This window comes from Notechis scutatus, chromosome 2, assembly GCF_049901735.1.
Source record: "Notechis scutatus isolate UNSWTSFEM ecotype Mainland chromosome 2, rNotScu1.2, whole genome shotgun sequence".
In the NCBI taxonomy this organism is placed as follows: domain Eukaryota; kingdom Metazoa; phylum Chordata; class Lepidosauria; order Squamata; family Elapidae; genus Notechis; species Notechis scutatus.
In genome coordinates, this window is record NC_142010.1 from 145,023,021 (window position 1) to 145,040,670 (window position 17,650).

Genomic DNA, 17,650 nt, shown 5'->3' on the forward strand with positions numbered 1-17,650 from the left:
CAATTAAGCAAACAGCCTCTATTAAAAAGGGATTCTGGCTGGGCTGTGGCACCAAGTGTTTTGTTTTTTCATGTCTTAATTTAAAAAGGGGGGGGGGACCCCAAGCCTCCCATCAGTGGGGAAGCTGTTTTCTCTTCTCAAGCCCTAGAGCTGGGGTCCCCAAACTTGGCAAATTCAAGACTTGTGGACTTCAACTGACTGGAGAATTCTGGGAATTGAAGTCCACAAGTCTTAAAGTTGCCAAGTTTGGGGACCCCAGCTCTAGAGGAATGGTTGAATCAGCCAGATTCTTTGGTCCCACAACAAGGGAGGATTGTCAAGTAATCTGAACCTTTAAAACCACTCTTTGACTTAGAACCAAAGGAAATTTTCCACCTATTTTCTCTCCCCCCTGAACCTTTCTTTACCTTGGTGCCTTCCAAATGTGTCTGGACTTGATCATTGCAGCTACCCCAATTCTGGATTATTCAGGCTGGTTCAAACCAATCTCTACTAAATAATGTCTAAATTGGATGTCAGTGAAGTTAAAGGAAAAGCGTACAGCAGATATCAATGATGTGTTTCAAATCCTATTCTTTGAGTGAAACATATCGTGGGTTCTAACTGAAGGGAGGCTAACCATCCAACCAACTCCCAGTATAGGATCACATTTCAAAATTAGGATTTAAGTGCCACTGAGTTAAAACTTCCAAATCTTAATTCCAGGAATTATTCTTACAGGTGGACCACTTGTTTATGGAAAGGGTGGCAGCTTCTTCAGTTATACCACCACAAAATCCATGATACGCCCACAAAAGAAGTGCATACACAAAAACAGCGGTCTGTGTCTATGTCAGGCCATTTGTGAAGTACAAAAAACTATGGTAGCAATTAAAATAAAAATCAGCAGTTGGATTTTCAAAAGCAGGAGGAAAAGATATGTTGACTACCCTTCCCCAATTTAGAGCTTGCTATGTGTATGCTGCATTACAGCTCCCCAAATTCCAATCAAAAATATAAATAACTTTTGTTCTGATTCCCATCCTAGATGTGCATGATATGGGTTCACCTCTACTCCAGATACAACATGAAGTCCTTCCCCAAATACAATTCCTCACCCCACCCTTCCAGCTTTCCAATCCTTCATCTGTGGGAAATTTTGGGGATGCTAAGCAGATCTTGCAGGATTGATGCTCTGGAGGAAGTTTTGTGCTATCCCTCCTCCTTCTGCTTCCTTGTTTCCCCCCCTCACCATTCATCTCTCAAGCAAACCACAGCCTGGGAAAACATCTGGACCAGCCCATGGGACAAAGGGGGGAGGTCATCAGGATGTGGGAAACTACAAGAGAGGCTAAAATGTCGGCATAGCTGAAGAGCCAAGCCCGCAGCTTCAGCTGGCCTCCTTAACCAGATAAAACATCTCTGGCTGTACATGCTTGTTACAACTACTAAGCAAAGGGACCAAGTTTTGAATGGGGAGGGGGGCAATATTTCTCCTCTCCCTCTCTTCCACATGCTACACATGTAGGCAAGGAAGCACAGAGGGCAGGTTCAAGATGACCAATGTGTCTGTTCTCAAAGGGATCCTATCTTGATCTCAGGATCTGGCCCACCCCCTCCAAGTACAGTGAAGAAGGAATAAGTGAGCTGTACCATTCCAGGCTGCAAGTTTAAAAAATTGGATTTGAATCCTAGTTTAAACAACTCAGTTTAAACATTGAAAGCTGAAGCCCATTACTGTAAATAGTTTGGGAAGGATCACACTATTTGAAAGACTGTCTACCCAAAGGGGTTTTGATTTCATCAAGGGCTGCAGGTTTTGGAAATCATCTAGAATAAAATTAGTCCTGTGGGTTCATTCATTCATTTTCTCTCTAGCATCATCTCATCTCTTCTTCCTTCCTTCCTCCTTCCTTCCCAGAGGTACGGATTGGATTAATTATTTGCAAAGGACTTTAAAAATTGAGCTGAGGTTGCTTATGCTTATTTATATTAATTCAAACCTGTCCAGGCACTTTAAATTGATTTTTGGAACATTGCATACAGAGTTATTGTCCAGATCCATCTGGTTGACACATCCTGAAGACAGCCTTTGTCAGTAATATCTTGAAACTCCTTCACTCACATTATTTTCTAGAAGCTCATAAAAATGCTGGATTGCTATTTCTAGTTTTCTTCAGCTAATCTCCAATTGGTTTTAATGGTCTAAAATAGCTTTAAAAAGCCACCTTGAGTAGGTTTGTTCTAAAACTGTCTTCATTCAAAATTAAATAAAATCTCTAGGAAGCTGACCCTATCTTTTATCTTCCCAAAGTTCTAGTTTTCTATTATTAAGAAGGTTTTTTTTTTTTTTTAAAAAAAGGTTTTTTTAAAGTTTTCAAGACACATTCCACCCCAACCAGAGGCTTTGGCTGGCTGTTAGTTAGAAAGACCAAGACTGCTAGATTGACTAGATACAGCAGGGCTGAAATGCTTGCAAGAGCAAAACAATTCCAGATGTCTTGCGGAAACAAAGCAAGTCCAGATGCCTAGAGGGGAAGGCAAAAAGTGACAACGTCACAAGGAAATGCAATTGGAGGCAACTCACAGCGTTTTCCAGCTCCACACTTCCAACTATCCATCAGGTGCTGAGAGGAAACACTGCCTAGAATCATCCAAAGGGTTTTGTGTGTGAGGACGCAAATTGCCAATGTCTTCCCTAGCAACCTCAAGCCAGTTGAAGTCCAAGGAAAGGCAGAGATGTAAAGGGATTGCAAAGAGGACGTTGCAAAATAAATTGTCCTGAATGAGTCACTCCAAAAGTTAAGCCATCCACCCTGCACAAAGTTTAAATAATCTGAAAAACATGCATGACCGAGAGATTCTCTCATCTAAATAGGACAGGGGAAAAGCTTGTTCTTAGTTTTTATGATAGTTAATTATTTTTTTTAATTGTTTCTTCCTAGTAACTATCTCTACTGCCTTGGTAGGACATCTCACCATCTGTAAAAGATTTCCAAGACTGCTAATGACGGGGGAAGGGAGGGAGAGACTAAGTATCTATTATCTATCTGTCTATCTATCTGCTAAAGTGTCCTTGTACAAGTTAAACTGTACTCCGGGCGATTTCCTGGATATATGCATGTTTTCTTGGCAACAATAAAGAAGTGGTTTGGAATTCTCCTCTGGAACTTTTAAAAACTTCCCTGTCAACTTTACAGACCTTGGATTTTTTTTTAAAATATCCAAGCATTCCATCCAAATACTGATGTTATTTAGCTTTTTGGTATCATCCAAGGTCAGCTGAGTGCTACCCTCAAACTCAGCACGTGTAGAGTAGCTACCATGCTCATTAGAATAAAAGGGGGAAACTAAACAAATATGAAAAAGTATATTCTCTGAATGCTCCAGGGATTTTAATTAATTCCTTTGCTTGGTGTCTAACAAGTAATAAAAAGAATCACCACAACCCATATATTCATAACATAGCTACTAGATGACTGTAAAGATCCTTGCCTGCAATCACAGCCTATCTGATTTTTGAAGTTGAAAGCACTAGAGCAGAGGTCTCCAAACTTGGCAACTTTAAGTCTTGTGGACTTCAACTCCCAGAATTCTCCAGTCAGTTGAAGTCCACAAGTCTTAAAGTTGCTAAGTTTGGGGACCTCTGCTCTAGGGCTTGAGAAGAGAAGACAGCTTCCCCACTGATGGAGGTTTGGTTTTGGGGGGGGGGGGAATTGAATCCCACAAGTCTTAAAGTTGCCAAGTTTGGGGATCCCTGCACTAGAGGATGGTCTCTGATTAAGACCTCACAGAACAAGCCAACCTTTAGACATCTAAAAGCCCAAGCTGTATAAATAAAGCTATATGTCCAAATATGTTTATGGTTGTGAACTGCCCTATATTTTAGAAAAAGACAAATTAAAATTACTTTGTGGTATGAAACCATCTATTCCAACATTGTCTCTGAGATCCTCAGACTCTTTCTGAGAAGTCATTAAAACAGTGACATTCTCTGCTTATTTATCTGTCATTTCAGAGTGTGGCAGTTCAGCTAAAGATCTCTACTAGTGACTTCCACTGTTGTCTAGAGTCACCCAACCAGCATGGACAAAATTCTGCATTGCCCTGGGGATGAATGAATGATGCTAGAAGGTGCTAGAGTGGAGAAATAGCTGGAGGGGAGAAGTAGCATAAGATAGGAAGAGCCAAGCCTAATTCGCCACTGAACTAAAACACCGACCTTGGTGCCATCACATTTTCCGCCTAACCTTCTTCATAAGTCCACAATGGAGATAAAATGGAAGAGGAGCATGTCCAAAGCACTAATACTGAGTGCTTTAGAAGAATGTAAAGACACGAAGGTAATAAATGCCCAAGCAAATGGATGCCTAAACATAGAAAATAAATGAAATAAACCAGCTGGGTATATGGGTGATCTATGTAGCAATCTTAAATAATAACCATTGATCGGATTATCTTTTTATTGGACAGAACATAAGTTAATAACTACTCCATATACCTAATTGTCCCATTTACTCATTGCTTCTGCTGACTAGCATTACTTCTAGGGGAGCAATTCTGCCCCCTTGTGGAGAGGGAAGAAAGGACATTTCTGCTAAAAAAAACCACCAACAAGCCGATATTCTACGCACCTGCTCCAAGTGCCAAATCTCATGCCAGTTCACATGCAGATCTTCTCTCTGCCCACAGTCCAGGAGGTTACCCAGATCTTTTGACTCCTTCTCACTCCAACACAGAGCTTCCCAGCAGAGGGAACCAGCAGCACTAGCTGTACCATGGACGGGGAACCAAAACTGCACTACGATCTGGTCTCTCTCGATGCCTCGGTTGCTTTTCTCTGTTCCTCAGCCTCCTTCCCTCCTAAATTCCTCCTAAATTCCAATATTTTCCTTCCAGAAAGCAGATCTGCGTTTACGAAAACAGCCTGGTTTTTTTTGGTGAACAGGAAAAAAAAAAAAAGTCCCCAAACAAGAGCAGACTGAAAGTCAAGTGGCTTCTCCTCCAGCTGCAGTCCTTGGCCTCGCTCCAAGGCAAACTCCGCTCCATAATTACACAATTTAGAAGAACAGCCCCATGCTGATTTAAAGGGCCAGAGATCCAGATCTCCCAGGTCTGCCTGGTCCAGCTCCAGAGACCATCCCTGAATGAAGTCACATGAGGTGACACATTGGAACCGGACAGGTGTATGCCTATGCATCCAAGGAATCAGCTCTCAAAAGCTTTCCTGGAATTGCATTTCAGGATATCAGAACTTGGTCTCATGGCAGATGTAACCTCACTTGGTTTCCTTCCTGTTTCCATTACCCCTGCAAATAAAAAATAAAAAACCCCAATCTGGATCCCCATAACATCTTTGAAAAAATGCATCAGTGCTTTTGACTCTGATTGAATTGTAAAGTGTGGAAATGACCTGTTGGGAGAGAATATAAATGGCAGCCATCCAGGCAGAAAACAGATGGAGACAGCTAGCAAGGTTAGAGAGAGAGAAGAGTCCTGGTGAGCCATCTGAGGAAGAACACTGGATATTGCAGCCCAACCTTTCCCATTTGGTGGTCTCTAGATGTCTGGGAACTATATTTTTCGGAATCTCCCAGAAAGTCTGAAGATGCTGTTATACCCCTGCTGAACTTAAATAAAAAAACAAGACAGGAAACCACAGCAAATGCATGCTGAGGATTGGTTTCTTCAAGGGATGGTTAGAAAGTACACAGAAACTAAACTAGTTAAACTCAAGGCAGGACATATAATCAGCTTTGTGAATTATGGATGGATGGATGGATGGAAGGAAGGAAGGAAGGAAGGAAGGAAGGACTTCAGCAATAGAGTGGTCAATGTCTGGAATACTCTACCCGACTCTGTAGTCTCTTCCCCAAACCCCAAAAACTTTAACCTTAGACTGTCTACTATTGACCTCACCCTTTTCCTAAGAGGTCTGTAGGGGGCGTGCATAAGCGCACCAACGTGCCTACCGTCCCTGTCCTATTGTTTCTCTTATTCTATTATTTTTCTTATATGTACCCATTTCATATATTCACAACTATGTATACACTTGTACTTATTATCTTGTAAACAATTGACAAATCAAATAAATAAATAAATAAATAAAAATAAAGGAAGGAAGGAAGGAAGGAAGGAAGGAAAAGTGAGAGATCTTTTGTTTTAGAAAATACACAGAGCTACACTAGACTAGAAATATTTGATAATTCTTTTTTCTTTAGTTTAATTGTGTCTGATTATGTTCATATTTGGGAAACCTACGAGGGAAGCTTTAGCTGAAAACATAGAACTTCACATAATGTGAGAGCTTAAAAATGCTTGAATTTCTCCCTTCCGTTCTCCCACCCATAACTAAAGTTCTGTTTGTAAACCAAAAGGCCCCAGCTACATTCACCAGCAGCCAGGCAACTCTGGAGGTCCCCCTGAGGTCATCTCAGTTGACCTTTACCTCTTGAATCATGCCTTTCCCCCATTAATTACAACTGTCCCTGCTGCTGCCATCCTCTGAGTGAACATGGGCCTTGAGAATGAACAGCCCTTGGCCATCCAATGCTTCTTTGCCGGAATTCAACCAAGACTGAAGCTGCAGACTTTGTGATGATTGCTCTCTCTCTCTCTCTCCCTTCCTCCCTCCCTCCCTCTCTCTCTCTCTCTCCCCTTCCCTGCCCCCCCCTCCTGCCATGTCAGCTTGCCTGACAGCAAAATATCTGCAGGGAGGAGAAAAAAATCCCAGCTTGAAAGCAAGGAGAAGCTAAATGACCCCTCCATCTCTCCCCGCCCCACCCCACCCCAGCAAGTTCTCCTCTTCAGTTTCTGGGGAATAGTCCAAAGCTGGCAGAGAGGCTGTAGCTCACTGAGATAGCACAGGTTCTAGAGGTAGAAGTTTGTTCAAGGTACCTTTATGCATAGGTGTATTGCACTCCCCCACACACACCTATGAAACCTTAGTTGCCAGGGATTGATCTGAGGTTACCAACAGGGAAAGGCTACAATATTGGCTGATAAGGAAACTGGCTAGAGTCTCCTTGTATGCCAGACACTCTGGAAGAAATAACAAAGCCAAGATGCCCAGAATTAACTTCGGTCACCTAATTTTTTTGAAATTGATTACTTGGGCACATCCAAAATACAGTATATTTCAGTAGGATTTTTAATCCCAGCTTTGAATAAGCTTTTTTAATTTCAGCTTTGTGGTGGAAGGTAGAGAGTGGGCACCCATGTTCTCAATGGTTATAAACACCTGGTGGCCACTCCCATGTGTGAATAGCCATTAGAGATTTTAAAAGTTATGAATACATCTCTTGAACATTTCTGCAGCTCAACTGAAACTCACACGAACGGGGTAAAAGAGCACTCCTTTAAGTTATTTTGCTTTTATTCCTCTCTTCCATAAGCATGTTTATGCATGAGATGGGGAAATTATTTTCTCCCCTTTCAAAATTGCCAACCTTCCACGCAGCAACCACATTGAAGAAGAGACACTTTTGCTTGGAACATGCTGTAGATTCAAACAATGAGCAGTTTGAGGAAAACTAATAAGTAGAATGAGGGTTTAGTGGCTACAATTAGTGGGGAGGAATGGGTGGGATAGAGGCAGTTGATCCCACAAAATGCAAAGTCTATTGTCTAAAAGGACTAGACTCCAGAAAGAGGTGGTAACTATTTTTAGGAAATACTATTCATAGGAATCAGAGGTGGTATTTAGCAGGTTCTGACCAGTTCTGGAGAACCAGTAGCGGAAATTTTGAGGAGTTCGGAGAACCGGCAAATCCCGCCTCTGACCGGCTCCGCCCCCATCTATTCTCTGCCTCCCGAGTCCCAGCTGATTGGCTGGGTCTTCTTTGGTTGCCCTGCACAGAACAGAGCTGGAAAGCAGGTTAGTGAAGTGAGGAGGGAATGGGATTTTGCAGTAACCTTCCTCTGTCATGCCCATCAAGCCATGCCACACCCATAGAACCGGTAGCAAAAAAATTTTGAATCCCACCACTGATAGGAATATAATGTTTTTTGTATTTTATCATCCTGAACAATGACTCAAATAAATCATGGAATAGGGCATCTTTTGGGTGAGAAACCCAGTACTGTATCACTCTAGTTTTCTTCTGAACTCAGTTTGGAAACACAAGGACCTTCTGAGTAAAATATCTTTGGTAAAATAGCTATTACAGAGCAAGCAGTGTGACACCCGCTAAATATGATACGGTTGATGCAGCCGCATAATTCTGTTTTCCAAGCTGTATTAAAAATGTAGGCAGAAGGGCATAGGCCAACTTTCCTCCCCTGCATTATAATGTTCTCCAGCATGGTCTTCTCTAGGTTCACAGAACCATAATTCCCAGAATCCCCCAGCCAATATGAGGAGAATTTTCCAGATGTACAGAGAAAGGCCCTGGTGTTGCAATAGCATTATCACATGTACAACCATAAGCATTACAATACTGCTCCATAAAAAGCTCAGCAGTGATTAAGCTTTATCTTTGGTTTTGTCCTCTCTGCTTCATTTTTTGCAATCTGCACACAGGAAATTCTTGCACTTTAAATCAGGGAATTCATGAAGTGTCTTCTGAACATATAAACAAAGATACCTTTGCTGATGTCAGCCTATGTCTCCTGTTTATCTTAGCCCTGTCTTAAGAAAGCAGACTCTATATGGGGATGTTTTTTTTTACTAGAATGGAATCTTGAGAGAGACCAAATGACTCAACCATAGATATTTCCATAAAATCTTAGCAAGCTGAAATGTGAGCAAGAGGGAACTCCAAAATACCCAGAGCATAGAAAAATCTGAAAGTCCTTATCTTTTTTGTAGGGCTGTGGCAAAATGAGAGAAAAAAAAAAAACAATCACAAAATACCAACTCTCACCATATTTTATGGCCTTGGATAAATACAAGGAATGGAAACAACCACATATTATAGGGACAATCAACTCAGTGTCTTCCAGATATTTGGCAGTATATCTTCTAAACTTGCTGTTCCTGTTGGCCAGGACTTATGAAAGATGTAGTTCAAGTCATCTGGAAACCAGATGGCTTCCTTGTTTGTTCCAGCTTCCATTCTCTCCTCTTTTCCTTTGTTTCCACTCTCCTCTCGTTTTCCTACTGTTGAGTTTTAGCTGCCTCAGAGCATTCTAATGTTATCCTAACATCCTGCAGTGATCTCAGAAGCAGAAACATAATGCTTTCCTCCTTCAGAGTGGGATCCTGGAGGAGCACCTTCGGAAGTGGTTTTTGGAAGCACAATGAAACTCTTCTACAGGCAACCTTCTGCACTGAAGAATAACAGCATAGGTTGTGACGTATGGTGGAGACGGGTGGCACGCAATCCCAGCCCCAGGACCAACAGACCCACACAAGGAACGGAATGTCACTTGTGGGAGTTCCACCACTCCTTTGCACCCTTGAGTGAATTTTTGTGATGTGGAGTTAGAACAATCAGAAGAGATAAACATACACGCTCTCAGAATGTAGGATGAATTAAACAGGCTATGGTACAAAACGTGATACAAACCCACTAACCCCCTGCCAAAAAAACCATTTGGGGCACCCAACCAAATGTTTCCGAGCACTTACCTTGGCTTCGCATTTTTTATGGCTTGCCATTTTGCACACTGCAAGAGAAAAAAATAAGGAAATATTTCAGTATTCAAGGTAACTGTAAACGTGGACACCTTCTGATGCTTTGGTCCCAAGTACAGGTAGCCCTCAACTTACAACAGTTCATTTAGTGACCATTCAAAGTTACAACGGCCCTGAAAAAAAAGTGACTTATGATCATTTTTCACACTCACAAATGTCGCTGCATCCCCATGGTCATGTGATCAAAATTCAGGTGACAACTGATTCATATTTATGACGGTTGCAGTGTCCTGCAATCTCCTTTTGCGACCAGCAAATTCAATGGGGAAGCTACATTCACTTTAACAACTGGGTTACTAATTTAACAACTGTAGTGATTCACTTAACAACTGCAGCAGGGAAGGCTGTCAAATGGGGCAAAACTCACTTAACAAACGTCTCATTTAGCAACAGAAATTTTGGGCTCAATTGTGGTTGTAAGTCGAGGGCTACCTGAATCTTGGTTGTTGTTGTTTTTTGCAGAGCAGTACTGTGTAAAGCATGTTGGATGAAGCTGCATTTCAGGTATTGGGGGGGGGGGGCTAATGTCTTCTCTGTTGTCCTTGCTGTTTATTATTATTATTATTATTTATTGTGCAGTGAAATCCATAATTTAAAAAAAAAGCACCCAGATTAATGAAATGACAGTCCTGGTGGGCACCTCTATAAAGAAGACTGCACCAAAGCTTTGCCTTCACAAAGCCCTTTCCACATTTTTGCACAATATAAGGAATACAAATGAGCCAACAGAAAAACATCCTACCTCTGCACACAAGCCCTTGGGCTTCTATGGATTCCTTGCACACGATGCATGCCTTTTTCTTCTTCTTAAAAACCTTCTCTTTGAAGTTGTGAGGCTCCGACACCTTTCCAGGCTGAAAGGACAAATAAGAGCAGAAAATTGGATGGTGCAGAATTTTTTTTGCCTAGATCAAGGGAGGCAGCTTCCCCTGGACACACACATGTGATGCCATCATGAAGCTTTCATTAATGGGTCCAGGACAACTCCCCACAGACAACTTACCATGGCCAACTCATCATGGCCAACTCACCAACTTGCTGCAGCCAACTTGCCACAGGACAAGAGTTACACTATTATCAAAGAAATGGTGGAATAGAATCATTAAAGAAAGGATGCAAAATGAGGGACAATATGAAATGTGAATGACAAAAATTAAAATAATTTTCTAATTGTTTTAAATAATTAAATAAAATTGTTGATTTGTCCTGTGGCAAGCTGTCGCACAGCAAGTTTGGCCACAGCAAGTTACTCCTGTGGCGAACTGGCCATGGTGAGCTGGCCATGGAGAATTGGCAGCGGTGAATTGGCCGCAGCAAGGTGGCGCTGGTGAGTTCTCACATTTGGTTCACCAACACGAGGCTCTCCAGTATATTGAGATGTCAGTTTCCAGAATTCCACATGGGAACTGCACATCAGATTTGAGACATACTTTATAAAAATTCTAGCCAAAAGAATTTTTTTGTGTTCTATACACAAGGATCCTTCTGAACAGAGGTGGTATTCAGCAGGTTCTGACCAGTTCTGGAGAATTGGTAGTGGAAATTTTGAGTAGTTCAGAGAACCGGCAAATACCACTTCTGACTGGCCCCGCCCCCATCTATTCTCTGCCTCCCGAGTCCCAGCTGATTGGCTGGGTCTTCTTTTATTGCCCTGCACAGCAGAACGGAGCTAGAAAGCAGGTTAGTGGAGTGAGGAGGGAATGGGATTTTGCAGTAACTTTCCCCTGGAGTGCGGAGGGAATGGAGATTTTACAGCAGTGGTAGTCAACCTGGTCCCTACCGCCCACTAGTGGGCATTCCAGCTTTCATGGTGGGCAGTAGGGGTTTTGTCCCCTACTTTATAAATCACCATTACTGTGGAACCAGTGAGTGGTTAGAGAAAATTTTACTACTAACAGAGATACAAAAGTGGGCAGTAGGTATAAAAAATGTTGACTACCCCTGCTTTACAGTATCCTTCCCCTGTCATGCCCACCAAGCCACACCCACCAAGCCATGCCCCACCCACCAAGCCACGCCCACAGTAAAAAAAATTGAATCCCACCACTGCTTCTGAACATTAATTCTCATCTTATACTCAATATTGGGAAAGGCCCCAAAGACTTGTATTGTCATAGTTTAATTTAAATCCATGCCAGATTCAGGTCCGTCTCCAAACAATTTGGATATTTATTCAATCCAGAAAAGAGTAAGTGGAGTTTTATCTGTTAGGGTCCCCTTACTTATTTTGAGCAGATATGGATTGTGGTACATTATAACCAGTGAGAGACAGAACAGTATTATGAAGACAGGTTGATGAGGTTGGAATAATTTAATTGGAGAAAAAAAACACTAAAGAGAGTATCAATATATTTCTATTTTATTATCTACATTATTTGTAACTTCTCAGTATTTTATTCTTATAATGTACATACTGGCACATCATGCTATGAAAACAAATTCTCGGATTTCTTTGCACATGGAATTAACGTGTAGCATATTTCATAAGATCCAGCAGTAAGAACCAGCTTAGATGCTGGTTTTGTTTTTTTTAAGGATTAAACAATTTCATAGAGGTTAAGCTTAGGAACTACTATTAACCTTATCATAAAACAAAAGCCCCTGTTAAGACATAGTGAGTCTCCAGCAACCATAAGCAACAGGGGATTGATTTCTCCATCCTATTTCCCCTCTTTCTAAAAGTACTTGTTACTCAACCTCTGTTGGAACGCATTAAAGAGATGGAGCTCAATTATATCTTAGCCATTATAACTGTATTTCTGCTCAACGATTATAACAGACCATGACTAGAGCAGTAGTTCTAAAACCAAAAAGATATATTTTACTTTTCAGTAGTATATGTATTTCACAGATTAAAGCATTAACATATGTGGGAGCCTTAGTTTGTTTTAACGATGGCTTATTAAAGTACAAACTATAGTCACCTAATCAAATGCAACTAAACTATAAATCATGGATTATAACTCCAGCTAGCTTAAAGGCACTAGACTAGAAGCCAGAGCCTGTGAGTTCTAGTTCCACCTTAGCCATGAAAGTTGGCTGGGAGAACTTGGGTTAATCACTCCTTCTCAGCCTAACCTATTTCACAAGGTTATTGTGGTGGGGAAAATAGGAAGAGAATGTAGTACAATATTACATATGTTCGCAGCCTTGACTTATTTATAAAAGTAATAATAAAGGCAGGATAAAAATTTAATAAATACAGTATTACACTACTTTAACTAACATTGTTTAATACGTTGACGAGATTCACACAGCATACTGAACCACATTTCATGATTCATCATTCACAGTGTTATATTAACCCACCACACTAAGCCAAAACAAACCAACTCCATTGTGATTTGATGCAACATGTGAACATAATCTCTGTTGCAACTTTTTAAAGCTGGTGCTTATATGAAACAGTTTATCGAGATGCGTATAAAAAATCACACCCATGTTCACATACATCCACACTCATGCATCTACACATATTGCCTAATTATGTCAGAACTTTTTTTTTTAAATGAAGCGATCAATTAAAATCAAATTAAATCTATAGCTCTAAATTCAATGGATCTCAAACTGACCTATCAAACTAAAATTTGTTTAGCTGAATCCATTGATGAGTGTTTGTTCTATAATGTGCAAGGTCTTGCAAAACACAAACTCAAAATTAATCCACTTTCTTGAGAAGAAACAGAAGATGACTGGGAACATTGTGACATGCCAAATAACAATAACAACTGCACTGAACATTTCTCCACAAAATGCAAGCCTTGCATACCTCTCCACAAATTTCAAGAATGTGCGTGCTAAGGGTTCATGAGATAAATCTTCATGAAAAGCTGGGTGCCAGGTCAACAGTCAATGTTCTGTTGGAAACAGCTACATATCAACCAGATTAATATATTTTCTCAAACTAAACAAACAGAAGGAACAAGAGCTGGTGTTTTTGTCTCTATTTAAGACTTGAGAGAAGGTGAGGGAAGGCAATAAACAACTTCAACCTTAGTTTAAGGTTCAATGCCTCTGTATAGAAGTCCTTTTTTAGTTGGTGGCACACCATAATTTTTATTTAAAGGACAAAAGAACTGGCAATTCTTTGCAGAGTCTTGCTGATATGATGTCAGGTAGGGTCATCAGACATACAACAAAAAGAGGACATGTCCTTCTTATTATCCTCATGTCCTCTATATGGCAAAAATAACTTTAAATTGAAATATTGCTTGGCATTTTGAGACAGGAATAACTTTAAATTGAAATATTGTTTGACATTTTGAGTTTCTTTTGGTTTTGGGGGAAAGCAGGTACCATTTGCATAACATTTATCATACCTTTAATGAATAAATATAGTTATTTGGACTTTTTTGTACTACAATTAACTCCAGATTTATGTTATTTTCTAATTCCAGCAATTAGCTTCAATCCAGCCCCTTCAAATCTATGATCATAGAATAGATCACATGATGAGTCATATTATTTCTATGATGAAATTTGTTTGAAAAATATTGAAATTGGAAAAACCAGTCTTTCTGATGCTAGAAAATGTAATTTCATATATATGTAGATCCAAGTACATTTTTTTTGCAGTTTTTCAGTGAATTTTTCTGTTGACGATGCCAAGAAAGTTAAACAGTTAGTGGATTCTCCTTTTCTCACATTTGTCCTCCTTTCTAATTGTCCATGTCCTCCTTTGCCTGTTCAGATATCTGATAACTCTAGGAGTAAGGCCTTCTCTCTAGTGGTTCTCAGTCATCCAAGTCATGATTGTCCCAAAGGTGTTTTTTCCAGAGTCAACTGGACTTTCTTGTTTTTCTTTGAAGATGTTTGGATTCTCACCCAAGAAGCTTCTCTGACATCTTCAAAGAAAAACACGAAGGTCCAGTTGACTCTGGAAAAAACACCTTCAGATTGAGACGAGCTTCTTCTGAGCAACCTTTTAAAGTTTTAAGGCAATAAGCATGAGAATGTAACAAGAGGCCTGCAGGGTAATGAGCTTTCTTATCACAATGGTTGCTGCCAAAGAAGCTAGAAAGAACTATTTAGAGTGGAGGAAAAGATAAATCTGAAACCAGAAGGCTTTGGATGTGCTCTGTGGATAATAGGAAGGCTGTCTCATGAGGTCATGTCCTTTAAGATTAGTGAGGTTCAACTGCAGTCTGACCATCAACAGTATTGCTATTTTGTCATGTCCATTTCAGCCCGCTTCCCAAGGATCTGAATCATGGAATTTGCCTTCCTTTGCAGCAACTAAACCCTGTGTTTATTATTTCACTGAGATGTCCACCATAACCCAAAAACTCCTGTTCCTAGTCAAAAACTATCAGCTTAGATCCCATCCCTGTGTTTGGAAAGTCTGAATTTATAATGCAATCATTCTGTACTTGCTTATATTCGATTGTATTTGCCATCTTGAGGCCAAATCATTCAGTTTGCAAAGATCTGTGTGGAAATTGTTCTGCAATTTCCTACAGCCTGACACCAGTAATGTTCTGTGTTCTGCACAGTAGTGGATTTGTAAGCTGTGCAGATGCAGATAGATAAACTCAACAAGACGTCCATAACAAAGTACATTTATTGGTTCATCCGGTATCCTCATAACTCACATTTGTGATGAAGTTCTTCTTTAATGACCAATCCTTTGCATATCTGTCTTGTAGGTAAAAGATGGTTATCTCCTAACCCATCTCATAGCGATAGAAAGCAACTGCCATGAGTTAGGGAGTTCAGGCAAAAGTGAGGAAAACTCCCCCAACTCATCGAGGGTCAAATTAGTGACCAATCGGGATTACAGATGTGGCCAAGTGACATGAACTACATTTCCCAGGATACCTTTAACTACATTTACCATGATGCATTCCTTTAAGGGACAGCTCATAATTCCTAAGTAACTATCCAATTCCCATAGACTGGCTGGGATAGCACAAGTAACCTTGTCTAATTCATTATTTACTCCCTATGCACCCTTTATAAGCAAATTAAAAATAGTGATCCTAATATGACTCCCTTGAGACCCATTTTCTTCATGTTGAAAATGGCCTATTAATTCCCACTTTCTATTTCCTGTCCTTTAGCTAGTTACCAATCTATGAGAACATCTGTCCTTTTATTCCATGATCACTGAGTGTGCTCAGAAGCCAGCAGTGAGAGATTTTATCAAAGGCTTTTTGAAAGTCTATAATGTTTGTTGACTTATCCCTGTCAACACACTTGTCGACATTCAAAAAGCAAATGCCCTGTTTGTTCCATTTCGGCAAAGATAATTCTTCTAGACCTTTGATTATTTGTGTGTCAGTAACATTACCTATATTTTACTAAGAATTAATGTTAAGCCACATTCATATCCCTCTGAAAGAAACTGAGCTTCGTTGCTTGTTGCTGTTTTCCAGTTCTCGGCAACAAATCTTAAAAGTTGCACACTATTTGTCAGAAGATCAGCAACTTCAATATTTTAGTTCTTTAGGATGGATAGATATCTCCTAGACTCATGAATTACTTATTTTTAATGTGTCAAATTTATAACTGTATCTATGGTTATCTTATCTTATTTTATCTTAATTCATGTGATTCCATTCCTGAAAAATGTAGCTCAATGTGTAAATAATTTCATGTTATTTTAACTTAGAATCAGTTGATCAAGAGACTCTTAGTTATAGAAATGCTATTATTACTCAGAAATTCTAAATCTTTCTTCGGGATACATAGAAAATAAGTCATCATCCTCATTGCTTGTCCATTCTTTAAGCAACTCACCTGCTGTTCAATCATTATTGAGCAATAATATTCATACCTTGTAATATGAAACGTTCCTAAATGTCAACCCAAAATCTATGTAAAATGCACGCCTACCAAAACACAAACACACCCCAGTGTTATGAGGAAATTCTGATTTCTGTAGTATAAATTATGGCAAATTATTGCAATCTGATTTTGCCTAATTTCCTGCTGTTAATTCATTTTGGTTCTTTGTTCATGTTAACTGAATTTGAAAGTGTGTAATTGTACATGTGCAGGAACATTTGTTATTTTAAGTGAAATTTGTAGGTAATAATGGCCAGTTGTGTCAAATATTTTCTTGATTAAAATGTATATCTTTGCAACTGAGAGGACTACACACATGAATGTCAAAGTAGGATTTCCTAGAATGGTGAATTCTGTTTTCCATATCCCATTCTGCAATTCATCAGCATTTCTTCAGAGTAATATATTTCACATGTTCTTTGATTCATTTATTTGAATCAAAGTTGCAAAAAAATTGCAAAAAACTAATAAAAAATAAGGAATATTATAATCTTCACACGGAATTTGAAAATAATTCCTTACAAATGTTGATGGTTGTGTAACAGAAATTACATTAAAATTAGATGGAATGAAACAGCTAGTCACATTAAATTATATTAAATTAAATTCCTCTTAACATGGATGGACTTACATGACTTTTTCCAACCATCCCCTTCCATTCCAGTCCTATTTCCCTAGCTAAAGATGACATCTTCCAGCATTTCCCCTAATTTTTTTTCCCCCAATCCTGAATCTACTTAGATAAACCAGAAGCAAAACAGCAGTACTGCTGGAAACAGAGCTGCATTCCAACTCCAACTCCCAACCCTTCCCCGCCTGAGAGAGAGAGAGAGAGAGAGAGAGAGAGAGAGAGAGAGAGAAGGAGGAGGAGGAATAATAATAATAATAATAATAATAATAATAATAATAATAATAATAATAATAAGTTCCTAGGACCTTAGTTAGGACTTGACCTGTTGAGCTACCAACCAGCCCCAAAGGCTGTGAATCTCACTAAAGATTTAATAATAATAATAATAATAATAATAATAATAATAATAATAATAATAATAATAATAATAATAATAGTGGAATGTTGTTCTATGTTACCATGCAGCTTCAGAAATAGACAGCTGATCAAAACCATGATCAGCATTCTCACCAAGAATCTCACCAGCTTTTAGGCTTACTCAAACCAAATAGTACCATAGTAACAACAAACAGACTTTGAAACACTGATATACCCCTCAACATTTCACAGATGAACCT

The 17,650-nt window shown here is 39.6% G+C and overlaps 1 protein-coding gene and 1 long non-coding RNA gene across 8 annotated transcripts in view; both read right to left on the reverse strand.

The window, feature by feature from the left end:
• LOC148132293 (uncharacterized) overlaps positions 1-17,650 on the reverse strand; it is a 220,105-nt gene that overhangs the window by 122,795 nt on the left and 79,660 nt on the right. The gene's annotated exons all lie outside the window — the stretch shown is intronic.
• The window catches only part of TNS2 (tensin 2), a 139,388-nt gene that overhangs the window by 61,299 nt on the left and 60,439 nt on the right, over positions 1-17,650 (reverse strand). For 5 of the 6 annotated variants that reach the window (XM_087956509.1, XM_087956508.1, XM_026673883.2 and 2 more), the window contains exons 2-3: positions 10,359-10,470; positions 9,551-9,588 (exon numbers count right to left, since the gene is read on the reverse strand). In XM_087956509.1, coding sequence (XP_087812635.1) covers positions 9,551-9,588; positions 10,359-10,470 — 150 coding nt within the window. Of the gene's footprint in view, positions 1-4,613; positions 5,005-9,550; positions 9,589-10,358; positions 10,471-17,650 lie in introns of those variants that run through there. The other variant, XM_026673887.2, reaches the window with a different exon arrangement.